This window comes from Sceloporus undulatus, chromosome 4 (genome assembly GCF_019175285.1).
Source record: "Sceloporus undulatus isolate JIND9_A2432 ecotype Alabama chromosome 4, SceUnd_v1.1, whole genome shotgun sequence".
Lineage (NCBI taxonomy): Eukaryota > Metazoa > Chordata > Lepidosauria > Squamata > Phrynosomatidae > Sceloporus > Sceloporus undulatus.
In genome coordinates this window covers 234,320,972-234,340,626 of record NC_056525.1, presented here as the reverse complement: position 1 = coordinate 234,340,626, position 19,655 = coordinate 234,320,972, and the positions used below count along the sequence as shown (strand labels likewise).

The 19,655-nt window shown below is 40.1% G+C and overlaps 1 protein-coding gene across 5 annotated transcripts in view; it reads right to left on the bottom strand.

The window, feature by feature from the left end:
- Positions 1 to 19,655, bottom strand: part of TBC1D31 (TBC1 domain family member 31) — a 36,037-nt gene that overhangs the window by 10,870 nt on the left and 5,512 nt on the right. For 4 of the 5 annotated variants that reach the window (XM_042465479.1, XM_042465477.1, XM_042465478.1 and 1 more), the window contains exons 5-18: positions 17,458 to 17,609; positions 15,772 to 15,931; positions 14,577 to 14,774; positions 13,488 to 13,661; positions 11,767 to 11,846; positions 11,528 to 11,674; positions 10,258 to 10,391; positions 9,379 to 9,512; positions 7,648 to 7,827; positions 5,153 to 5,385; positions 3,825 to 3,977; positions 3,351 to 3,486; positions 2,413 to 2,505; positions 761 to 901 (exon numbers count right to left, since the gene is read on the bottom strand). In XM_042465479.1, the coding sequence (XP_042321413.1) occupies positions 761 to 901; positions 2,413 to 2,505; positions 3,351 to 3,486; positions 3,825 to 3,977; positions 5,153 to 5,385; positions 7,648 to 7,827; positions 9,379 to 9,512; positions 10,258 to 10,391; positions 11,528 to 11,674; positions 11,767 to 11,846; positions 13,488 to 13,661; positions 14,577 to 14,774; positions 15,772 to 15,931; positions 17,458 to 17,609 (2,115 nt within the window). The other variant, XM_042465481.1, reaches the window with a different exon arrangement.

Genomic DNA, 19,655 nt, shown 5'->3' with positions numbered 1-19,655 from the left:
GGCCTGGATACTTAAACATTCCTTGAAAAGCAGAATTGCTAACACATCAAAACCAACAATGATGTGCAATGTTTGAGTCTAAGGCTGAAATATTGTGCTCATCTGGGATGACACCATAAAGACCCCAACATGTCTTACTTATACATAGACTCTGAATTTGGCTGTGCAAATCACTGGGGAGTTGGGGTCTGACAAATTATCTTTCGCAGGTTGTGGTAGACATAGATTGTGATTTTGCTGGAAGTAACTGTACAGAGCCTGTTTCAGAGTAAAAAGCAGAACAGGTTGAATCTCCGTTCTTCAGTATTCTGAAATCCAAAATACTCCACAATCCAAAATTGTCCACATGGTGGCTGAAATAGTGACACCTTTGCTTTCTGATGGTTGTATACAAACTTTGTTTGATGCACAAAATTATTAAAATATTATGTATAAAATTACCTTCAGGCAACGTGTATAAGGTATATATGAAATAGAAATGAATGTCATGTTTAGATCTGGGTCCCAACTCCAAGATATCTCATTATGTATTTGCAAATATTCCAAAATCTGAAAACATCTGAAATCCAAACCATTTCTGGTCCCAAGTATTTTGGATAAAGGAGATTCAACCAACACTTCCTCTCAAGAAACTTCTCTTTAAACTTCTCTTTCCAAAATAACAGCTATAGAAGGAACTCAATGCACAAGATTAAAAATAAGTAGCTCAGAAGATAGATGCTAGGCTTTTGCAAGGGGCCAAGCCTTTGTAGGTCCTTACTTGCCGTGATGTCTGTTCCCCGTCCTGCTCAGTTTCAATCAACCGCTGAAGCAAGTGTTCTTCGAGGTCAGCTTTCCTTCGACTGGTGTCCAGCTCCCCTCTGACTTCCTGTGTCATGGTTTCCTTCTCTTTGAGAAGTTTCTGTCAAGACAAGATGAAAATAACTGTGGTGGTGTTCTGGAAAGAGACAGCCATGAAGTACCTATAGGTTTCCCATCCCAAATAAAAGTCACAGAGAAGGGATTTCCTCCTGTCTAAAATGCCACAACCAATTAGGAGTGCCTGGCTTCCATTTCATGTAATACTGGGTTATTATAAACTTTGTGACTCCATTTCTGAGTTATCTGGTTGTCTGCTCCTCAGTGTGATCCTGCTGAAATATTATATGCATCAAGTTGTAAGGTTATTGTGGGCTTTCCACAGCTTCATGTACCGATATCTCCTTCTCATGCTTTTTCTTCTATCTGTCTTTTAGTAAATTTGTTAGTTAACAACAGCGTTGGGCATCTCCTGGGGGTCAGAGGACTATACCTCTAATCCCATGCAGCTGAAATCCCCCCTCTCACAACCATCCTGCATTAAACAACCTTTAAAACAACGCACAGGGGAAGCACATATCTTGCGAATGACACCCAATTCTATTGCTCCTTTCCACTCCAATCCAAGGAGGCTGTCCTGTTCCCAAACCAATGTCTGTCATCAGTAATGGACTGGATAAGAGAAAACAAACTGAAGCTTAATCCAGACAAGACAGAGGTGGTTTTGGACAGTTGGAAGGCATAAAGGAAATGTGGATTCAGACTAGGTTAGATGTGGTTACAGGTTTGCAGTTTGGCTGTACTCCTGGATTCAGCTTTGATCCTGGAGGCACAGGTTGTTGTGGTGGCTAGGAGCACTTTTGCACACTTAATGCGTGTGCGCCAACTGCGTCCATTCCTTGAGATGTCAAATATGGCCACGGTGGTAAATAAAGTTACATACCATTTGGACTATTGTAGCACACTCTATTTGGGGGCTGTTCAGAATGTTCAGAAACAAATCTCACCTTCTGACTAGTAGTAATCAATCCCAGCTCTCATAGTATTTTGTTCTTACTGATGATATTGATAGGGTCACATGAACAAAATGTACAGTCAGCCCTCGATATCCACAGATTCTGCATTTATGGATTCAATCATCCATGGCTTGGAAATGTTCAAAACACCCAAACAAACAAACACAACAACAAAACCCCAAACCAAAACCAAAACCACCAAAAAGCATTTGGAAAAAGAAATGGAGGGCTGAGTGTACTTTATATAAGGGATACTAGTTTATTACACCATTATATTAATGAGACTTGAGCATCCACAGATTTTGGTACCCATGGGGGGGGTGTCCTAGAATCAAAACCCAGTGGATACTAAAGGACCATTGTACAATGCAGAATAACAACCAAACACAAACCTCCTTCGCTGAATGAGTTGGCTAGTATTCTACAGGTTATAACTGGATTTTCAGCTCTTTGATACTTTGCTGACTGAGGTATATCTGATCTCGACAGCCCACTTTTCAATACACTCAACACTCCACTTCCACTCCACGCATTCTTCTTTGGCAGTGGAGAGAATGACCAACTACTGTACATCCTACCCATTGTGTTGAGTGAATACCTGTTGAAAAAGCCGCCTCTGTGATTCAAGCTCCATCTGCCGTACTTCTACATCTTGAACAGTAGCAGCTGTTTCTTGATCTCTCATTGATGCCTAGAATAGACATATGCCATCATGCCAAAAGAGCAAGAGTTCTTTGTTTTCAGTGTTTTTATTAGCATGCAACATTGGGGGAGAGGGAGGAATGCTGTGTAGAGGCATCCAGTCCAGGCTCTTATAGGATGACAGGATTGTCAGTGTATAAACTTCTGCTTGGCTTGCTGGTACAATCTAGACCTGGAGTGGGCTGTTTACCCCATACAGCAATCATACACTAGATCAAATTTTTCATTGAACTACTAAAACCACAACCTCTTTTCCAGTCTAGTTCAACTTCCATCAGTGTACATGTTGTTTCATATTTTTGCCCTAGGGGGTCTTTGGATTTTCAAGGTTTAATAATGGGGTGAATAACTTCTAAAGACTTTTAATAAATTGCATTATTATTAAACAAATAGAGAGCTCTTGTAGCACCTTTGAGACTAACTGAAAGAAGTTGGCAGCATGAGCTTTCGTACACTACAGTCTACTTCCTCGGATAAGTTCATGCTGTCAACTTCTTTCTTTCAGTTAGTCTCAAAGGTGCTAGAAGATCTTTCTACATTCTATTCTACATAGCAACACAGCTATATCTTTGAATTCTATTATTAAACAAGTTTTTCATTCTTAAACATTTTCATTATTAAAACTGTCAGCCCCATTATAATGCAGGCTCTATAAATCATTCATTCTGCAGAGGCAATCTGCAGCCATGGCAACACTACAGCCACACTAATGCTAAAACTACTCTGCTGGAAAAGACTTTTTGCTTATTTCAAGAAATTCATAAAAGCACAGCACTGGTTCATGTCAACACAGAGAGAAATGCTGAGCTTGTTTTTCAAATGCTAACATGTTACCTTTCTTGCAATTTCATCATCAAGCCGTCTGAGCTCCATTTCTCGTTGATCTTGCTGATATTTCAGGAAACGCCTTCTTGCAGCTTCCAATAACTGTAACTCCTTCACCTTTAACTCTCGCTTCACAGCAGCTAGCCTTCAAAGCCCCCAAAGAGAAACAAATTTTTCAAATTTTGTTGCATTGTAAGCCGAAACTGAAATAGATTTAATTGACCTTGTTACTGCTTGTTGTACACAAGATACTCAGTATTGTGAAGGTGCATGATATACTTATTGTGGAACAAAAATTAAGTAAACAAAAGCATACTGGCAGGGGATGAATACTTCAGCGAGTCACTATAGACAGTATTTGAACAAGTCAAGTCCAAGTTGCTAAAGTATACTCAATTTATATTCAGTTCGAAACAGGGCTCCTTCTAGTGAATGTTTTAAAGATGGCTGCAGTCTGGACTAAAGATGCTAAAATGAAAATACCTCCGCCTTTGTTCTGCCAATTTCTCTTCTTCCTTAAGCAGAATCTTCCTCCTTTGCTCCTCAGCCTCACGAAGCAGCTCCTGCTTCCGATACCAAGTTTCATCCTCCACTCTGCGCTCAATTGCTTTCGCTTCTACCTCATGAACCAACTGTCTGCAAAAAACAATTTTGCAGTTCACTGTTTAAAGGAAAAAACTGAACAAGTCCACTATGTTCATGGTTCAAAGCAGAAAATAGTATCTAAACTTGATTTTGTCAAACATTAGGCCTTGGCTCCCAAGACAAATCTGAATGAATAAACTAACCAAATTGATCAAAGTAGCCTTCCTAAACTCGGTGGCTGAAGCTGATGGGAGCTGTAGATGTGGAGGATATCTGGCTGAGGGGACATGGATGACAATGCTGAGTACCCTTAGGCATAAATAGAAAAGAATATGGTCTCTGGTTTAACATACTACAAAGGCATTAATAGTAAAGAAATGTGAGCTGATCAGTAAATGGATCACTGTAGCATTTTCAATCATTTTACTGTATTAATTATTCCATCTACTTGTAAGGCTTTTCCTTCATACTCTGGCCTGGTTTGCACTTCCAGCATAAACTGGGCTGGAAGTATGAAGCAAGACAGCTTTCTTGTTTCTTTCTGGTCTAATCCATATATTTTATTTATTTACAGTGTTTATGTACAATCAAACTTCGAGTGCTGCATCTGTACTGCAGACATAATACCATTCTGGGATTTGTAGTTTTGTGAGATATTTGACCTTCTGTCAGGGAGCTTTAGTACAACTCCTAGGATTCAATCACAATGAGCTATGGCAGTTACAGTGGTGTCAAACTGCATTAATTCTGCAGTGCAGATGCAGCCTGACACAACAATGTCAAACAGTGCAATACACATCTAACATTAAAAAGAACTGTATAAAAATAATATTAAAAGACAAATACTTAAGACAAATACATGACATGATCTGTGAATATGCTTTCAAAGTGCATAGGCAAGATACTCCTTTACAAGATGAAATCATTGTTGGATCCAATCTAACTTGGAATTTTGATTTCTTAAGCACCATCCTAGCATCTAACGTGAGGTATACTCTTTTTTCAAGAAGACCCAAGACCACAGATTGTCCTCCCAGGGACGTAGACAAGGGGGGGGGGGGTCCCGTGGGGTTCAGACCCCCCCTTCCGTTAGATACAATGAATGGTGCGCGCCACTGCACCCAAGCCCCATTATAATGGTGGCACTTAGTCTGGACCCCCCCCTTCCCAAAATCCTGGCTATATCCCTGGTCCTTCCTGCCCATAGCGCTTGTTGCCTTCAGTACCTCTCTCTCAGATACTCAATTTCATCTTGTCGGATTCGCTCTCGCTCCTGAGACTGGTAATCCACAATGAACTTGGGATACTTATTGAATATTGGGTATTGCCCTTTGGTCAGTGGCACAAAGTCATCCAACATCCGCTGTGGATGGATGTCTGTTGGGGTGCACTCCATGAGGTGGTAGGCCTCTTTAATCACAACATTTATGTCCATGTTATTCCGATGATGGAAGAAATACTGCAACAAAAGATGAACTCTGATAAAGAAAGAAGGGCGGGGGGAAAGAAAGGAAGAAACGACAAGGAGAACTTGCTTCTGAGTTGTTAAAAGTATTTTGTGTTTCATGCTGCCAATTAACCCAGCACGAAATGAGCTCAGGTTACTATTGTAGGATCAGTACCAACTGCTTCAAAAGATTTCTAAATCACCCAAGGCAGGAGTGAGCAAAATGTAGCTCATGAATTGCATGTGATCACCCTAGTTGTTCCCCCTTGCCTGCCAACATTACAGCTGTTGCTGAACTGGTCCAGCGGATAACTTTGCATGGCAGTAAAAAAAGTACCACTTTCCCTTTAAACTTGCTGCTGTACCACTGAGTTTTGGGAGTGACAAAAATGCTATGAATTTTGAATATATTCAAAATGCTTTGAATATACATCCTATTTTGAAACTGAATCACGTTCCCAAAAATTATTCATCTTTGATGCAAGGTATGTGCTCTTTGTATACCCTGTTTTAAATAAAGGCGTGGATAACAGTGGGAAACTAGGGGGCTGCATTAGCCTCCTAGGAGATCTGGGAATGAGTTGCACTCCTTCACCACATTTTTTTGCCCCCAAATACTCCCTAGGGGCTGTAGTTGATGCTTTTGCTATGCTTTTTAGCCTCATCTTGGGTCATTTTAGGCCCAGAAAAGATCTTTCTTTCCAAACAAGAGGTGATCTAAGTTGCTTTGGGTATTAATAAAGGCCTTTCCTGGACGTAAAATAGTCCAGGGATCCTAAAAAATTGTAACAAAGGCTGCAATGCCCAAGGAGGGCATTTGTGGACAGTTTTTCACTCCTCCAGGAGACCCTGAGGAAACCACAAAAATAACCCTGGGGGAGCCCCACTTTAAAGCTTTTTTTTAAAAAAAGCTATCCAACTATCAAACCCCAGCCGTATGGCACTCAATGGAAGTTGCAGCCCCCTGTGAGTTGAGGCCCAGGGGCCCAGGCTCCTGGAAACTGCCTAAAAGATTGCACAGCTTTCCTCACAAGGACTTAATCCCAATTTAAGTGCTGAATGAAGGAGAAATTTAACAGCTGAAACCATGATGAGGCATATTTTCCTTCCAGGCACCACATTATGCCTGTTCCTTGTCCTCCAAAAAAGCAATTATTTCCAAATTCTGATATACAGCAGCAGCATATGTTTAAGTACTGAGAGTCTAACAAGCTGCTTACACACTGGCAACAACCCTGTGTGGACTGTGAGTCTGCGCTAGCTACACACTTACTTAAAACACTATTTCATTCCAGTGAAAAGAAAGCACTTCAGAATCAGGTATACCTGCCATTCACTCCTAGAGAACATTAGAAGTCTGTAGTGTATTTGCAAGCTATGCTCCCTGTTTCCTCTACATGTTCCATTCCACACACAGTAAAGCTTTCATTCAAATAAGGGATTAACTAGAAACATATGGGACAGATCCAACTTAAAAAACATCAAGTGACAAATTTTATCCAGTACCCAAAAAGCACTGCCAAATGTTCTGTAGGGCATGAAAATCATGTTCTCAATGCTTCACTCACAAGTTATGAGGGTAAGAGGAAGAGAAAGACACACAGAGAGAAATGCAAACATTCAAGGTTATTTCTTGTTTGCAAGCTCCTGATTTCACAGAAGCATTTATGCTTAACTGTCAAGATGTCCTATAAGCATTAAAATGAGGAACTTTGGGAACTGCTCTGGCCAATTTATTACCCAGATCTGCCTTGCCTCAAAAACAGCAGCCTGCATTTCATTTCCATTTTTTGAAGGGAAAAAGTGAAAGCCTTGCTCCCCTATAAAAACAAAGCCTTGCCCCTTGTTCTACTGGAAAATGGCTGTTTAGGAGGTTTTATACAATTCCCAAGGTCTTCCAAAGCAACAAACCAGTTTTTAAAACCAAAACAATATTGATGGTGTGCATGTTTGGGGCATCGGTTGATGCTGGTTCTAACATGTTGGTTAGAAACTGTTAGTTTTAATTGTTGTTGTGGGCCTTCAAGTCGTTTACAGTTTATGGTGACAGTAAGGCAGACCTATCACAGAGTTTTCTGAGACTGAGAGTGTGCGACTCACTCAAGGTCACCCAGTGGATTTTCATGGCTGAGCGGGGAACTGAACCCTGATCTCCATTCGTAGTCCAATGCTCAAACTACTACACCACACTGGCTCTATGAGAATACTGGGTTTTCTTAGAGCACCTGCACATTAATTGGAGTAGGCCATGCAAATATGAAGCAAGAGATGTACCTCAAAGTCTTCTTTCTGGTTACAGTGAAGCAATGGAGCCCTGGAACAGATAATATAAGCAGCAACCACCATCAAAAAGTAGGAAGGGTGGTTGGAGAAGATATTATCAAACATCTTCAGCCATTCCTCCCTTGTCAGAACCTCAGAGAACATTGTTTCCAGGAGAGGCCAGGCATAGACCTAGAGTAAGAAGAGAAAATTTACAGCGCTTTATAAATAAAGGTTAATAATAATAATAATAATAATAATAATATCAATCAGAAGTTGTTGTAACCTGACCACAGCAACATTAGATGAGCTTGAGCACAAGAAGATGGTTTTCAAATGCTTTAGTTTGTCTCACAAAAATGATGGCCTCCCTGGGAATCCCAGTCCTCCCTACTTTAACTGACGGCAGCAATTTCTCAGTCTTTGAAAGAACAAGGAAAAACTCTGCAGCAGAGGGTGATGATGAGGATGCCCATTCCATTAGGTTAGACCAGCATCATTGGGCTTTTCCTTTAATTGACACAAGTGAATTGTCATTCCATCAGGCTATGGTAAAGGCATGTCTGAAGGACAACTGCATCAGCTCTGCAGAAATACCAGCCTCTGTCCCTTAAGTGTTTCCAGTTGTTCATTATGGACTGCTATTTAACCCTGGTGGATGAATGTGCTTCTTTCTGCTTCCTTCTCCCTTTCAAGTCCTTTTTGTGTTTATTTTAGTTTGTGAGCCTGTAAGGCAAGGACTGTCTTGTTTCCAACTGGTAGGGCATTTTTGGCTGAAGAGCAAGATAAAACTATTTTAATTAAATAATTTATTCCATGCTGCATTTTGAGGAGCTGTATTAAATTAATCTGCAACAGCAGTATACAAGAGTAATTTATTTTGAAGAAATAGTGGGCTATTCTCCAGTGTAATCTCACCAAAGGAATGGATGCAAACCTAAAGATCTCTCCCCAAAAGCAAACCTCATTGTATTCAGTTGCTCCAAGGTAAGTGTGCGTAGGATGGCAATCTAAAAAGGTAGTTTCAGGACTGCCACCTAGGTTACAGAATAACATTCAACCTCTCAGTAGGGAAATTTAATTAGACCATCTACCTAAAAGGATTTGATAAGCTACAAAAAGTTTAAGCAACCCAGTAGCCAAGAATGAATAGTTGCTCACTAGGAGATGGCTGGGTACTGAAAGTACTAGAATGAATTATGATTCCAGTATAGGAAACATGACATATTTATGCCGAGAAAATTAGATCCACAACAGCGGAAGTGAACATGTCTTCTTTATAGAATAACTCCTAGCCTATGGATAGCAACTGTCTCATGTTCTGGACCAGGATGAGAAAAAAAAATCATGTTAGGAACATGTTAAAAGTCTATCGATCATGACTGAATGTCAGGCAACGACATGGCTCTTATACATAGTACCCCCCTTAAAGCAAGATTAAACAATATAAGATTAAAACTAACATGCTAAAATCCAATTAATCCAAATAATAACTATGGGCAGAATTCGATAGATGGGAAGTCTTATTTTTGGCCAAGTATTTTATTCCGGGAAGGCCTACGGAAGAGATCCGTCTTAATGGCTTTTCTGAAGCTCTCTAGATTGGTAATTTGACGGATCTCGTCCGGCAGGCCATTCCATAAATTGGGAGCAGCTGCAGAAAATGTCCTCTGGGAGGTCATCGTCAATCTGGTCTTTAAGGGCAGTTCTATTATGCTCAAACTAGGATGAATTTATTTCTACCTGTGACGTTATATTGTAATTCATTAAATGCTGAAGCAACTCCTTGTCGTGATGTGCCAAGATGTTTTCCACCATACTAAGTACATTGACTGGAGGATTGGGGAAAAACTCGAACCAGTGCTGACACCAATTAACTGGAAAAAAGATGGAAAGCAGAAAACAATTTTACTATTTAAAAATAGCATAAGAATGAACTGTCATCTTGCATTCTACTCCACCAGTTGTGAATGCCCTCATTTAGAGTACTCCATTCCATTTCCTCCACCTTCACTTCCAAATACTCTAGTTCACAGTTAACCAAAACTTTGAAACATTTTTGTATTACAAGAATTTATGATCTTGTACCAACATCCACACTCAATACGGAAGTGCCAAATATGCCACTATATATTATAATGTGTTGTGGATCATGCTGGATCAGACTAAAGGTCTATCCTTTAGTACATCATCCTGAAGGTAAATGTTCAGATGTCTAAGATGTTAAATCCTCCAGAACAATCTGTGCAATAGGTAGTCTGAAATCCCGTTCTTTTTTGTCAGTATTGTAAACTATGTTTTTAGGAAGCAATCCTGCTTGGAGGCCCCCTCCCAGTTTGTCTCTTATGTTGAGCAGGATTTTAATGTAACTCTATTCACTTCTTGCAACCTTTGGTCCTGCCCATTCCTGCTGATACCTTCCTCTTGGACATGTATATCAATCAACTGACTACAGCTAGAATATCAGCAGTGTGTGTCAGATTTTAGTCAGATTCTACTCCTGACAACAAAAAGAGACAGAGCTCTCTACTAGAATAGAGTTACATTATCTGTGGACCAAGGAGGATAATTTCTCACTATGACACAAATCTGGTAGTTGTTTCCTTGAAATGTTCTGCTTACCTATTACAGTAGCAACTACTTCAAAGCAGATTAGCTGATTGTTTTGGAAGAGTTTGACAAAAGGGAAGGCCAGCAGTGGGACATAAGGCAGCTCACCAAAGATGGTGGACCAGTGTGCTAGAGCAGACAAAGTCCTTTTAACAGAGAGAGAAACATCTGCTTAGACAATAAAGGTCAAAGAGAATCTCATATAACAAAGAATTGACCTGCAAATTATGCTCTGAAGTCCAAGAACTGTTTAAGAAAATGGTAATGAAGAACATACTGCTTTGGAAATGACTGAAATAGTATTTGGCAACTCTTATACACTCAGTCTTCCATCTCACCATCTCCATCTCTCCCTGAGAGAAGTTAGTTTGTGTGTAACAAATTAAGACTGACTAGTCAGTCAGTTTCACACTTTCACCATAGCAGAATAACAGAGACTCACTTCATGGTAAACATCTCTTGTTCCAAGCGCATGTACAAATCCATTCACAGCAATGTCTAGCACAGGCTGAGATAGTAAATTTCTTGGGCTGTAACCGCATTGATTTATGGCTCACATTTAGGATGCTGGTTTACTATTAAAGCCTTTCACAGTCTGAGAAAAAACAAGGTATACAGCCCTGCCCTCTGTATCAGTGGCTTGCCATCCACAGATTTAACCATTCGCAGATGGTTCCGGAGTCCCCCATTTTTCTTAATGGTAATGCATGCATGCAGTCATATGCATGCTGCGTCGCCATTTAGAAAAACAGGACCTGAGAATATGCATATCAAATGGGGTTTCCCCCATCAATGAAAACGGTTGAGTCAGGGACAGTACAGCTATGAGTCAGAAGTGTTGTCATTCAGTGACTACAGCCAATGCTGCTTCTTTCCTGGTGTAATCACAGTTTAAGTCACGTATAGTAATGTTCTTAGTCTCAAAGGTGCTACAAGATCCCTTTGTATATTGTATTAGGCAGGGGTTCCCAAGCTTTTGTCCTCCAGATGATTTGGACTTCAGTTCCCATAATTCCTGATAGTTGGCCAAGTTGGCTAGGGCTTCATGGAGCTGAAGTACAAAACAAATAGAGAACCAAATGTTGGGAACTACTCATCCTAAGACAACATCCTAAATAAAGGTAATTGGCTAATAAAAATTAAGTTAAATTCAACCAGAGGTTGGAAAAATTACTTTGTCAGATTATGATTCCCAGTAGCTCTGGGGTTCTTGTCCCATTGCTGGTATGGTAAGCATCCCACTCCAATAAGTTACATAACAGCTGGTGGCATTCTGGTTTACCTCTGTAAAACACGCAAGAGTTTCCTGCTTTTTATAGGATAATCATTCTGAAGGTGCACAAATGCTGAATGGGTCCCTTTATCCAACAGGCTGCTGAAGGCCAAGTGATTTTCTGGAAGATGAAGTAAAGAGCGCCACACAAACATCCTGTAAAAATGACAGCAGTTTTGTAGATACAGACCAATATGACTTAAAAGGGAGAAATGGAAAAATTAATTTTGACACATGCCTCTACACACCTATATTTTGCTGGATATTCTCCAAATCCTTTCAGCAAAGTCTGGAGCCGTTTTTTGTTCAATCCGTCTGGCAGCTCATTCTAGAACAGGGCCAACAAGGTTACATCTCATGGTGACTACTGCAATACTCTTTTGCTCACCTGTTCTATCTCTTCCCTCTATTTTGACTTTTGCAACTTGCATACCGTAATTCATTTCCATGCCTCATTACAATTGTTACTCCTTTTCACATACTCTTGTATTTTTTATTCCTTTATTATAGTTCAGTGTCTACTGGTTTTCAGCTATTGATTTAAAACACATTTTCCCTTGTCCTTTAGATAAAATAAAATAAAAAAAAACAAACAAAAAAAACAACACCCTCCCAAAGCCTCACAGAGCAGGGATGGGGAGGGGAAAAAAGGAAACTCTTTTTTATTTTCCTTCCTTACTTTTTTCATTGTCTGTTATGGTTTCTATATTGGTAGCATGCGGGCAAGGCAGCCTGAGGCTGCTGCCACACTACAGAATTAAAAGATGCTTGACATCACTTTAACTACAATAAAAATAATAATAATAATAACAACAACAACAACAACAATAATTTTATTTCTTGCCTACCTCTCCTTATGGCTCAAGGCAGGTTACAACATAGTTAAAACACAATCATTACATAAAACACACATATTAAGTTGCACCTCTACGCAATAGTTATATTACAATACACAGGACAGTAATTAAATATAAAATTCATTTTTAAAAAACTGCCTGGATAGGCCTACTGGAAGAGATAGGTCTTCAAATGTGTTTTATTTTCCAACACCTGGTTTACCTGTCAGATCTCTTCTTGCATAACTCCATCCTATGGAATCCTGAAATCTGTAGTTTGCTGTGCCACCAGAACTCTTTGACAGAGAAAGCTAAATATTTCACAAAACTACAAATCCCATAATTCCATAGCATTGAGCCATGGCAATTAAAGCAGTGTCAAATTGCATTCATTCTGCAGTGTAGTATCCATAGTCCTTGTTTTCCTACATCTAGATGAATAGGTTCGAGACTGTCCTACACTGCAGGCAAATTGAGCCAGTCACTTCAAGATTCAAATGTTGACACAATTCAGTGCACCCATGTGGGAGACAAAAATCTAAAATGTGGCTCTTGAAGACCTTTTGCTATTTTTATTTGATTTATACTCCACCTTTTTGTGTAATAGCTCAGACCTTAATTTATTGGTTCTTGGTAAATACAAGTGGTGCTTTCGTGATGAATAGCCTCTAAATTGCCCCAATGTCAGTTTCATTTCTTGAGGGAAGGAAATGTGATTTCTGTTCACATTTTTCTTTATTATCCAGTGAATTAATAATTCTTTACTACTTGTTTTTAAAGAAGGAGGGAAATAAATAAATAGATTAAATGTAATCAGTAATTAAACCATCTCCCCGCAGCCAGTAGAAACAGCAACGAACAATGGAGAAATTCAGAAAAGATGTCTAAGGAGCAATGAATGAAGCTTTTAATCACTAATCCCCCAGCCATGCTTATCAGGAAGCAATAAACCAGGTTAAACCTACCAAGAGAAAACTTATGAATGAACACTAAGAGCATCTGGTCATGGAAAAATACTGTAGTACTGTGTTAACTGTTTGTATGGCACCTCTGTTTTAATTCTTCTCTAGTGTGGATGAAGTTTGGTATACTTTCAGTTTATTTTTGAGCCTGGAATTGGCACAAGTTCCTACCTCTTTATCCTCATGTGATAAGTCTGGCTGTGGTCTCAACACCTTTGTTTGGATTTTACCCGCTTTTGATTTCCACGGCTTCTCTGAGATTCCAGAGGCCACTCGCACTGTAAGTTTGTCTGTGTCAAACTTGGATTTGGACTCTTCAATCACTCTGAACAGAGGTGGAGGAGGCTGAAAAGCACAAGAGTCAAGGAATTCATTAAAACCACTCCAATTACACATTAAGTCCTTCTCTAGTGTGGATGCAATTAGATATCCTTTCAGTTTCTTTTTGAGCCCAGAACTGTCACATGTTCTTCACCATCGTCTACACCTCTATCAGACAGGCTGGATTATAACATCCAACAACCCTAGCCAGCATCATAAAACACACCCAAAACCCAGGTTCTCTAGCTGAGTATATAATATGGATAGCCCTACAGACTGGCCTTCTCCAATCTGGGTCATTAATCATGCAGGTTGGGGATGAAGGGGGTTGCAGTCTAACACATCTGAAAGGCATCATGTTGGAGAAGGTCAGTCCAAATCAGAGATGGGCAACTTTGGTAGGTCCTGGATTCTTTTTCACCTTCCTCAGCAAGCCATTTTTCAGAACCCTGACTCTCCTGCAATACCCTGCCATTTTTAGCACAAAACTGTCCAACTAGAGTATGTGATTAGCTATTTAAAGACTATTCCTGGAGCTTGACCTAGGCCTTAAGTTTTTTTTTTTAAACAACACATTTCTAGTTATTATAAACTTGGAATACAATGTTAGAGACCAATAACCAACTAAAGGCTGATCTTAACTTCTGACTTTCTCCCTTGCACGTGTGGAAAGCACGAGAACTTGACAGTAGTACAGTACAAATTATGAGTTCTCAGCAGCCTGCATGGTCAAGGCACGGAACATGTGGCCCTCCAGATATTGCTGAAATGCAATGCCCATCAGCCACAGTCTGCACAGCCAATGGTGCTGATTCATGGGAGTTGTAGTCTAAAAGCAACTGGAGGGCTGCCCTATCACCCCACCTCCATTTGAGAAAAATTCTCAGACACATTACATTAAAGCAGGCTTGTGCTTCTCATTTAACTGTAAAACTTTACCTTATTTATTTCTTGGGTCAGAGCTTGGATGCTGTATATATTAAGGCTGCCATTGTCCATGACTGCTGCAACATATCGTCCATTAGGGCTCAGAGCAACTACACTAATCCCTTCTTGACTGCCAACTTCAAAGAGAAGCTTACATGTCCGGATGTTGATAAATCTCAGGATATTATCCTGGCTCAGCACACCAAGAACCTAGAGAGCAAAGAAAAGAGTATATTATTTGCGTACATACTTAGTTCACCTCATGTATTCCCCACCTTTCCTGATGAATTAAAGGCATGCATTTTTTTTCATTGCATGCAGAAGTGATCCAAAACATTTTTATTTTAGATTCTTATAACTTCTTCTTAACAACAACTTTGCCAAAAGAGCTTTAAATAATAATGGGAAGGATCAGAACGATATCTCCAAAATAATTTAACTATTACTACTGCTAACAAAAACATCTCCAGTTTGTTTTTAATTTAATTTAATTTAATTGAGCAAGGATTCTTCTTTTCTTTTTATTACATTTCATTCCCCACCTTTTCTTGAAGAATCTTGAAGTGGTATAGGAGGTTCCTTTTAACTTCATCTTAGGACAGATGAAGTTGAGGATAACAGCTAGTATAAAGCCACCCAAGTGAGATTCACGGCTGACTGGAAATCTGAGCTTGGCTCTCCCAATCTCCATCCAACAGTCTTAACCACTATACGGCACTGGCTGTAGCACAGCTTGACAGTGCAAGACCAAATGCATTATGAAAAATGAGCCCAGCTCCTTAAAAAATTCCTGAACCTGGTCAGATTCATGAGTAGAATCAGAGTAAGAGGAGGTCTTGTGCAGAGTCAAGTTGGACCTTGAAATGAAGATGGATTAGAGTTCTGCAAGGTTATTATTCATTTTTTTAAAAACTGCAACTCCAAGAATGTTCCAGTCAGCATGGCCATGTAAGTCCCACAATCCCTTACTACTACTTATGTTGGCTGGAGCTTGTGAGTTATTGTTCAAAACATGTGGCGGGTCCATGTTTCCATACTGCTTAAGAGGAGGACATTTAATTTTTCCACTCCTAAGAAGTAAATATTTTTGGACGTAACAGAGAAGCTGTCACTTTTTATTTAAGGAAGAAATAAAAAAAGCAGGAAGCATCTGCTCCCAACAGGTAAGTAAACACACCTGTTTCTTTTTTCAAATGGTCTTACCAACCTGATTCGAACCAGCATCAAAGCTATCAGGAAGAAATTCTAGGTAGCGAACAGCTCGCACTTTGGTTGGCATCTGGATTATTCTTAGTAGCTGTTTCGACTCCAAACACCACAAATGTAGATGGTTTGATTTCCCACCGGCTGCAAGAACACGGCCATCTCTGGATCACCAGGGAAAAAAGAAAAAGAAAAGACACAGTTGATATTAAACCAACCACCTGTAATATCTCCTTTCTGATGATCCTCCATGTTGATAGTTTTCAAATTCATCATCATATTTGCTGAATCAGGAAATTTAATCATTTTATTTATTTAATCAAACTTAGCTCAGACTGGGCACTCAAAGCAATGCGGAATACAAGAAACCCTTCATGCCCAAATTAAAATACAGCAAATAACAGTAAAAATCATAATTCATACAATCTTATACATGTCTTTTCAGAAGTCCCACTGGTAAATTGCAAACACAGGTGCGGTCTGCATTTGGCTCATTCTGATGTAGAAGATTACAGCCAAGAGAAATTCAAAATCTACCCCATGAAACAAAACATTAACTCAGCCCTGAGGTGGCTGAGAATACACTTAGCATACTAAAAATCCCAGCTCAACCCCAAACATCTTTAGCTAGGGACAGAAAAGCTTCTAATTAGTCACTACTAAAATAAAACCTCACAACAACATTTGGCCCTCTGATAAGGAACTGGATGTAAACACAAACATTGCAAAAGTTTTATAGCTTCAATATATGCCTCAGCAAGCAAAGACTCTCTCACACTTTATGCTTTATGTGACAGGAATATCCTCCCTTGACTGAGCTGGGGCAAAATGGAAAGAAACTGACTTAAGTCTGCTGCTGCACTGCAGAATTAATGCAATTTGTCATGGCTCCATCCTATGGAATCCTAGGGTTTCTAGTTTGTTGTGGCACCAAAGCTCTCTGACAGAGAAGGCTAAATACTTAACAAAACTCCAAATCCCAGAATTGCATAGCATTGAACCTTGGCAGTTAAAGCAGTGTCAAAGCTCAATAATTATGCAGTGTAGCTACAGCCCTAGTGTTTCTCTTTTTGTGCAAGGGCAACATGAGACCAGAACTTGGAAAAGGTACCTTTGGGGGACTACAGTGCTAATCCTATCTGGGGAATTCAGAGTCATTGGTCCAAAGCACATTGCAGAAATAATCCAGTTTGAGCCTGCGTTATCCGCAGGTGTAGCTTACACGACTTCCAGCATATGCTGGAAGCCTGCGGCAGAAGCCTTGGCATGCCAGGAAGAAGTAATGGGGCGTGTTCTTTGTGGTATGCTGCAGGTGCGAGCCCCATTACTTCTAATGGGGCTCGATTATACACGTTTTTCCCCCTTATGCGAGGGGGGGGGGGGAACAGATCCCCGCGTAAGGGAAGGCTGCACTGCATTAGATACACTTCCATTTCTGCAATTGTCAGATGTGAGCATGGCAATGAGTCTAGTTTGGACCTTAATTTCAAAATATTCTAAAAAGAACTCAGAGGAAACAAGACATCTGTAAAAAATATAGTAGTAATAAAAATAAAAGTTATTAAAAATCATTCACACTCTGGATTTTTATTTATTTACTTTATAACCTACCTTTCCCCAACATTGGACCTTGCAGCATAGATTAAGGTAAACTGAAACAAGAGCTGTATCCCTGAAGATCATAACGTACCGTGTAACAGCAAAAACTTTATAACGCAAGGCAGAACCTTCTATTGGAGAAGGCAGCTGATACTTGCAGCAAAGGGTATCAAACTCCCAGGCGAACACAGAGTTATCTTTAAAGCAGCTTATAATAGTGTTACTCAGTGGAAGAAAGAACACCTGAAAGCACAGGGAAGAAAAACCGAAGTTACTTTTAAAGCTAACAGATTTCTACACTATAATTAAGATTATATTTGAACTTCTAAAAAGTTAAAATGTTCTAATCTGAACTAAATGTAGTCTCATTTCAACAACCTGATAAATTTAGATGAGTTGCAATAAATACAAATACTAGAAATCCAGTAAACGGGTCCTGAATTTGAGAAACAAGGGATCAGTGCTTGAAAAAGTAACTATTTTGGATTATAAATGCCAGAATCTCCAAGCAACAGAGATATCATTTAAGGCAGACCCTTCTCTTGGAGCCAGGCAGCTGATACTTGCGCAAGGGTATCAAACTCCCAGGCGAACACAGAGTTATCTTTAAAGCAGCTTATAATGTGTACTCGTGGGAAAGAACCCTGAGCAAGGAAGATAAAAACTGATACTTTAAGCTAGCAGATTCTCACATAATTAAGATTATATTGAACTTCTAAAGTAAATGTTCTAATTGAACTAAATATAGTCTCCTTCAACAACTGATAAATTTAGATGGTTTCAAAATAAAAATAGAAATCCAGAAACGGGTCCTGAATTTGGAAACAAGGGATCGTGCTTGAAAAGATATTTGGATTATAATGAGAACCAGGCAACAGAGATTCATTTACATCTGCACCAGCCGCGCCCTTCTTGAGAAACCAGATCGGCACGGTGGTATGCCTGATCTTTCTGTTGGCTTACTGAATGGCTCTATATGGGGCTGCCTTTGAAAGTGTTTGGAAAATCGCTGGTCAAAGAGCTGCTGCCAGGCTGTTAACAATTACGAGCCCTTACAACGCCCCTGTTGAAACAGCTCATGGCTCCATTTTTCCAGGCCAATTCAAGGTGCTGGTATACTACAAAGCCTAGATGGCTCGTTACTTATGTGGCAGACCGTTTCCTTGATGAACCGGTCGACTTGAATCCTTTGGAGAAGTCCTTCTCTCCGTCCCAACACCATCGAAACATGGTGCTGGGATGGGAGAGGGGCCTTCTCGGTGCTGCCCTGACTCGGAACTCACTGCCCAGGAGAAAAATGGCTCTTCCTTGATAGCCTCACCAGCAGGTGAAGGCCTACTGTTCACACGTTAAGGAATTGCTGTAAGGCCTGGGAGTTGGACCAGTTTAAAAATTCCTTTTATGTACTTTTTTTAAAAAAAATGTTTTATTGTACTGTTTTTAATGTGTGAAGCGTCTGAGTCCCACTGGGAAAAAAGCGGAATAAGTAAGTATAGTAAGTAAGAGGGGTATACCAGGCAGGGCTGAGTGTGTATTCATCCTGCCTGTCTGAAAATAATTACTTAGAAAATCAGACGCCTACGTTGTCTTTTTACTCTTGTAGGGGATAGCTAAATTCCTGGATTTAAGGGGGTGTCAGTGGATTACTAGTAGGCTAGATAGAATCACCTCCCATATGTCAGCGGTACTCTATTATCAGTGCTGGCAATGTGAATGGAGGGTGCTCTACCTTCATTTACTTCTGAAGTCCTCAGAAAGCAACAGTTGGCATTATGGAATGAATGTTGGCCCAGACAGGTCTTTGATCTGATCCAACAAGACTCTTATATTTTAAGCAAGCTCTATACAATAATAACTGAGTAAGCCTTATACTGCCTCCCTTTTTGTAATGTTGTCTGTTTGCATGTGACATTGAGGAATTGTTTTAGTGTGAACAGGTCCCTAGGGTCACCTTACATGGTGATGTCACAGTGGATGAATAAGCACATCCATCACTGCCCTCTCCTGAAGCCAAGGGGCTAGAAAAATGCCTCCACATCTGTATTTCAAGCGTTGCACTACTACGGAGTGATTGGCACCATGCGGGCCGAGCAAATGAAATATGTTTTTCCCCTCGCCTCCTCCAGCCAAGCATCTGGCCCCTCTTTGTACTGCATTCGGATTCCACCAACCTACCTGCTGTATAGAGGTTTTTTTTTTACAGCCGACTGGGGCCGTTACAGACAGCAAACTGACGCTGTCTCGCGTACGGTGGAGGGAATGTATTGTGTTTCAATTATGCATGGTCCT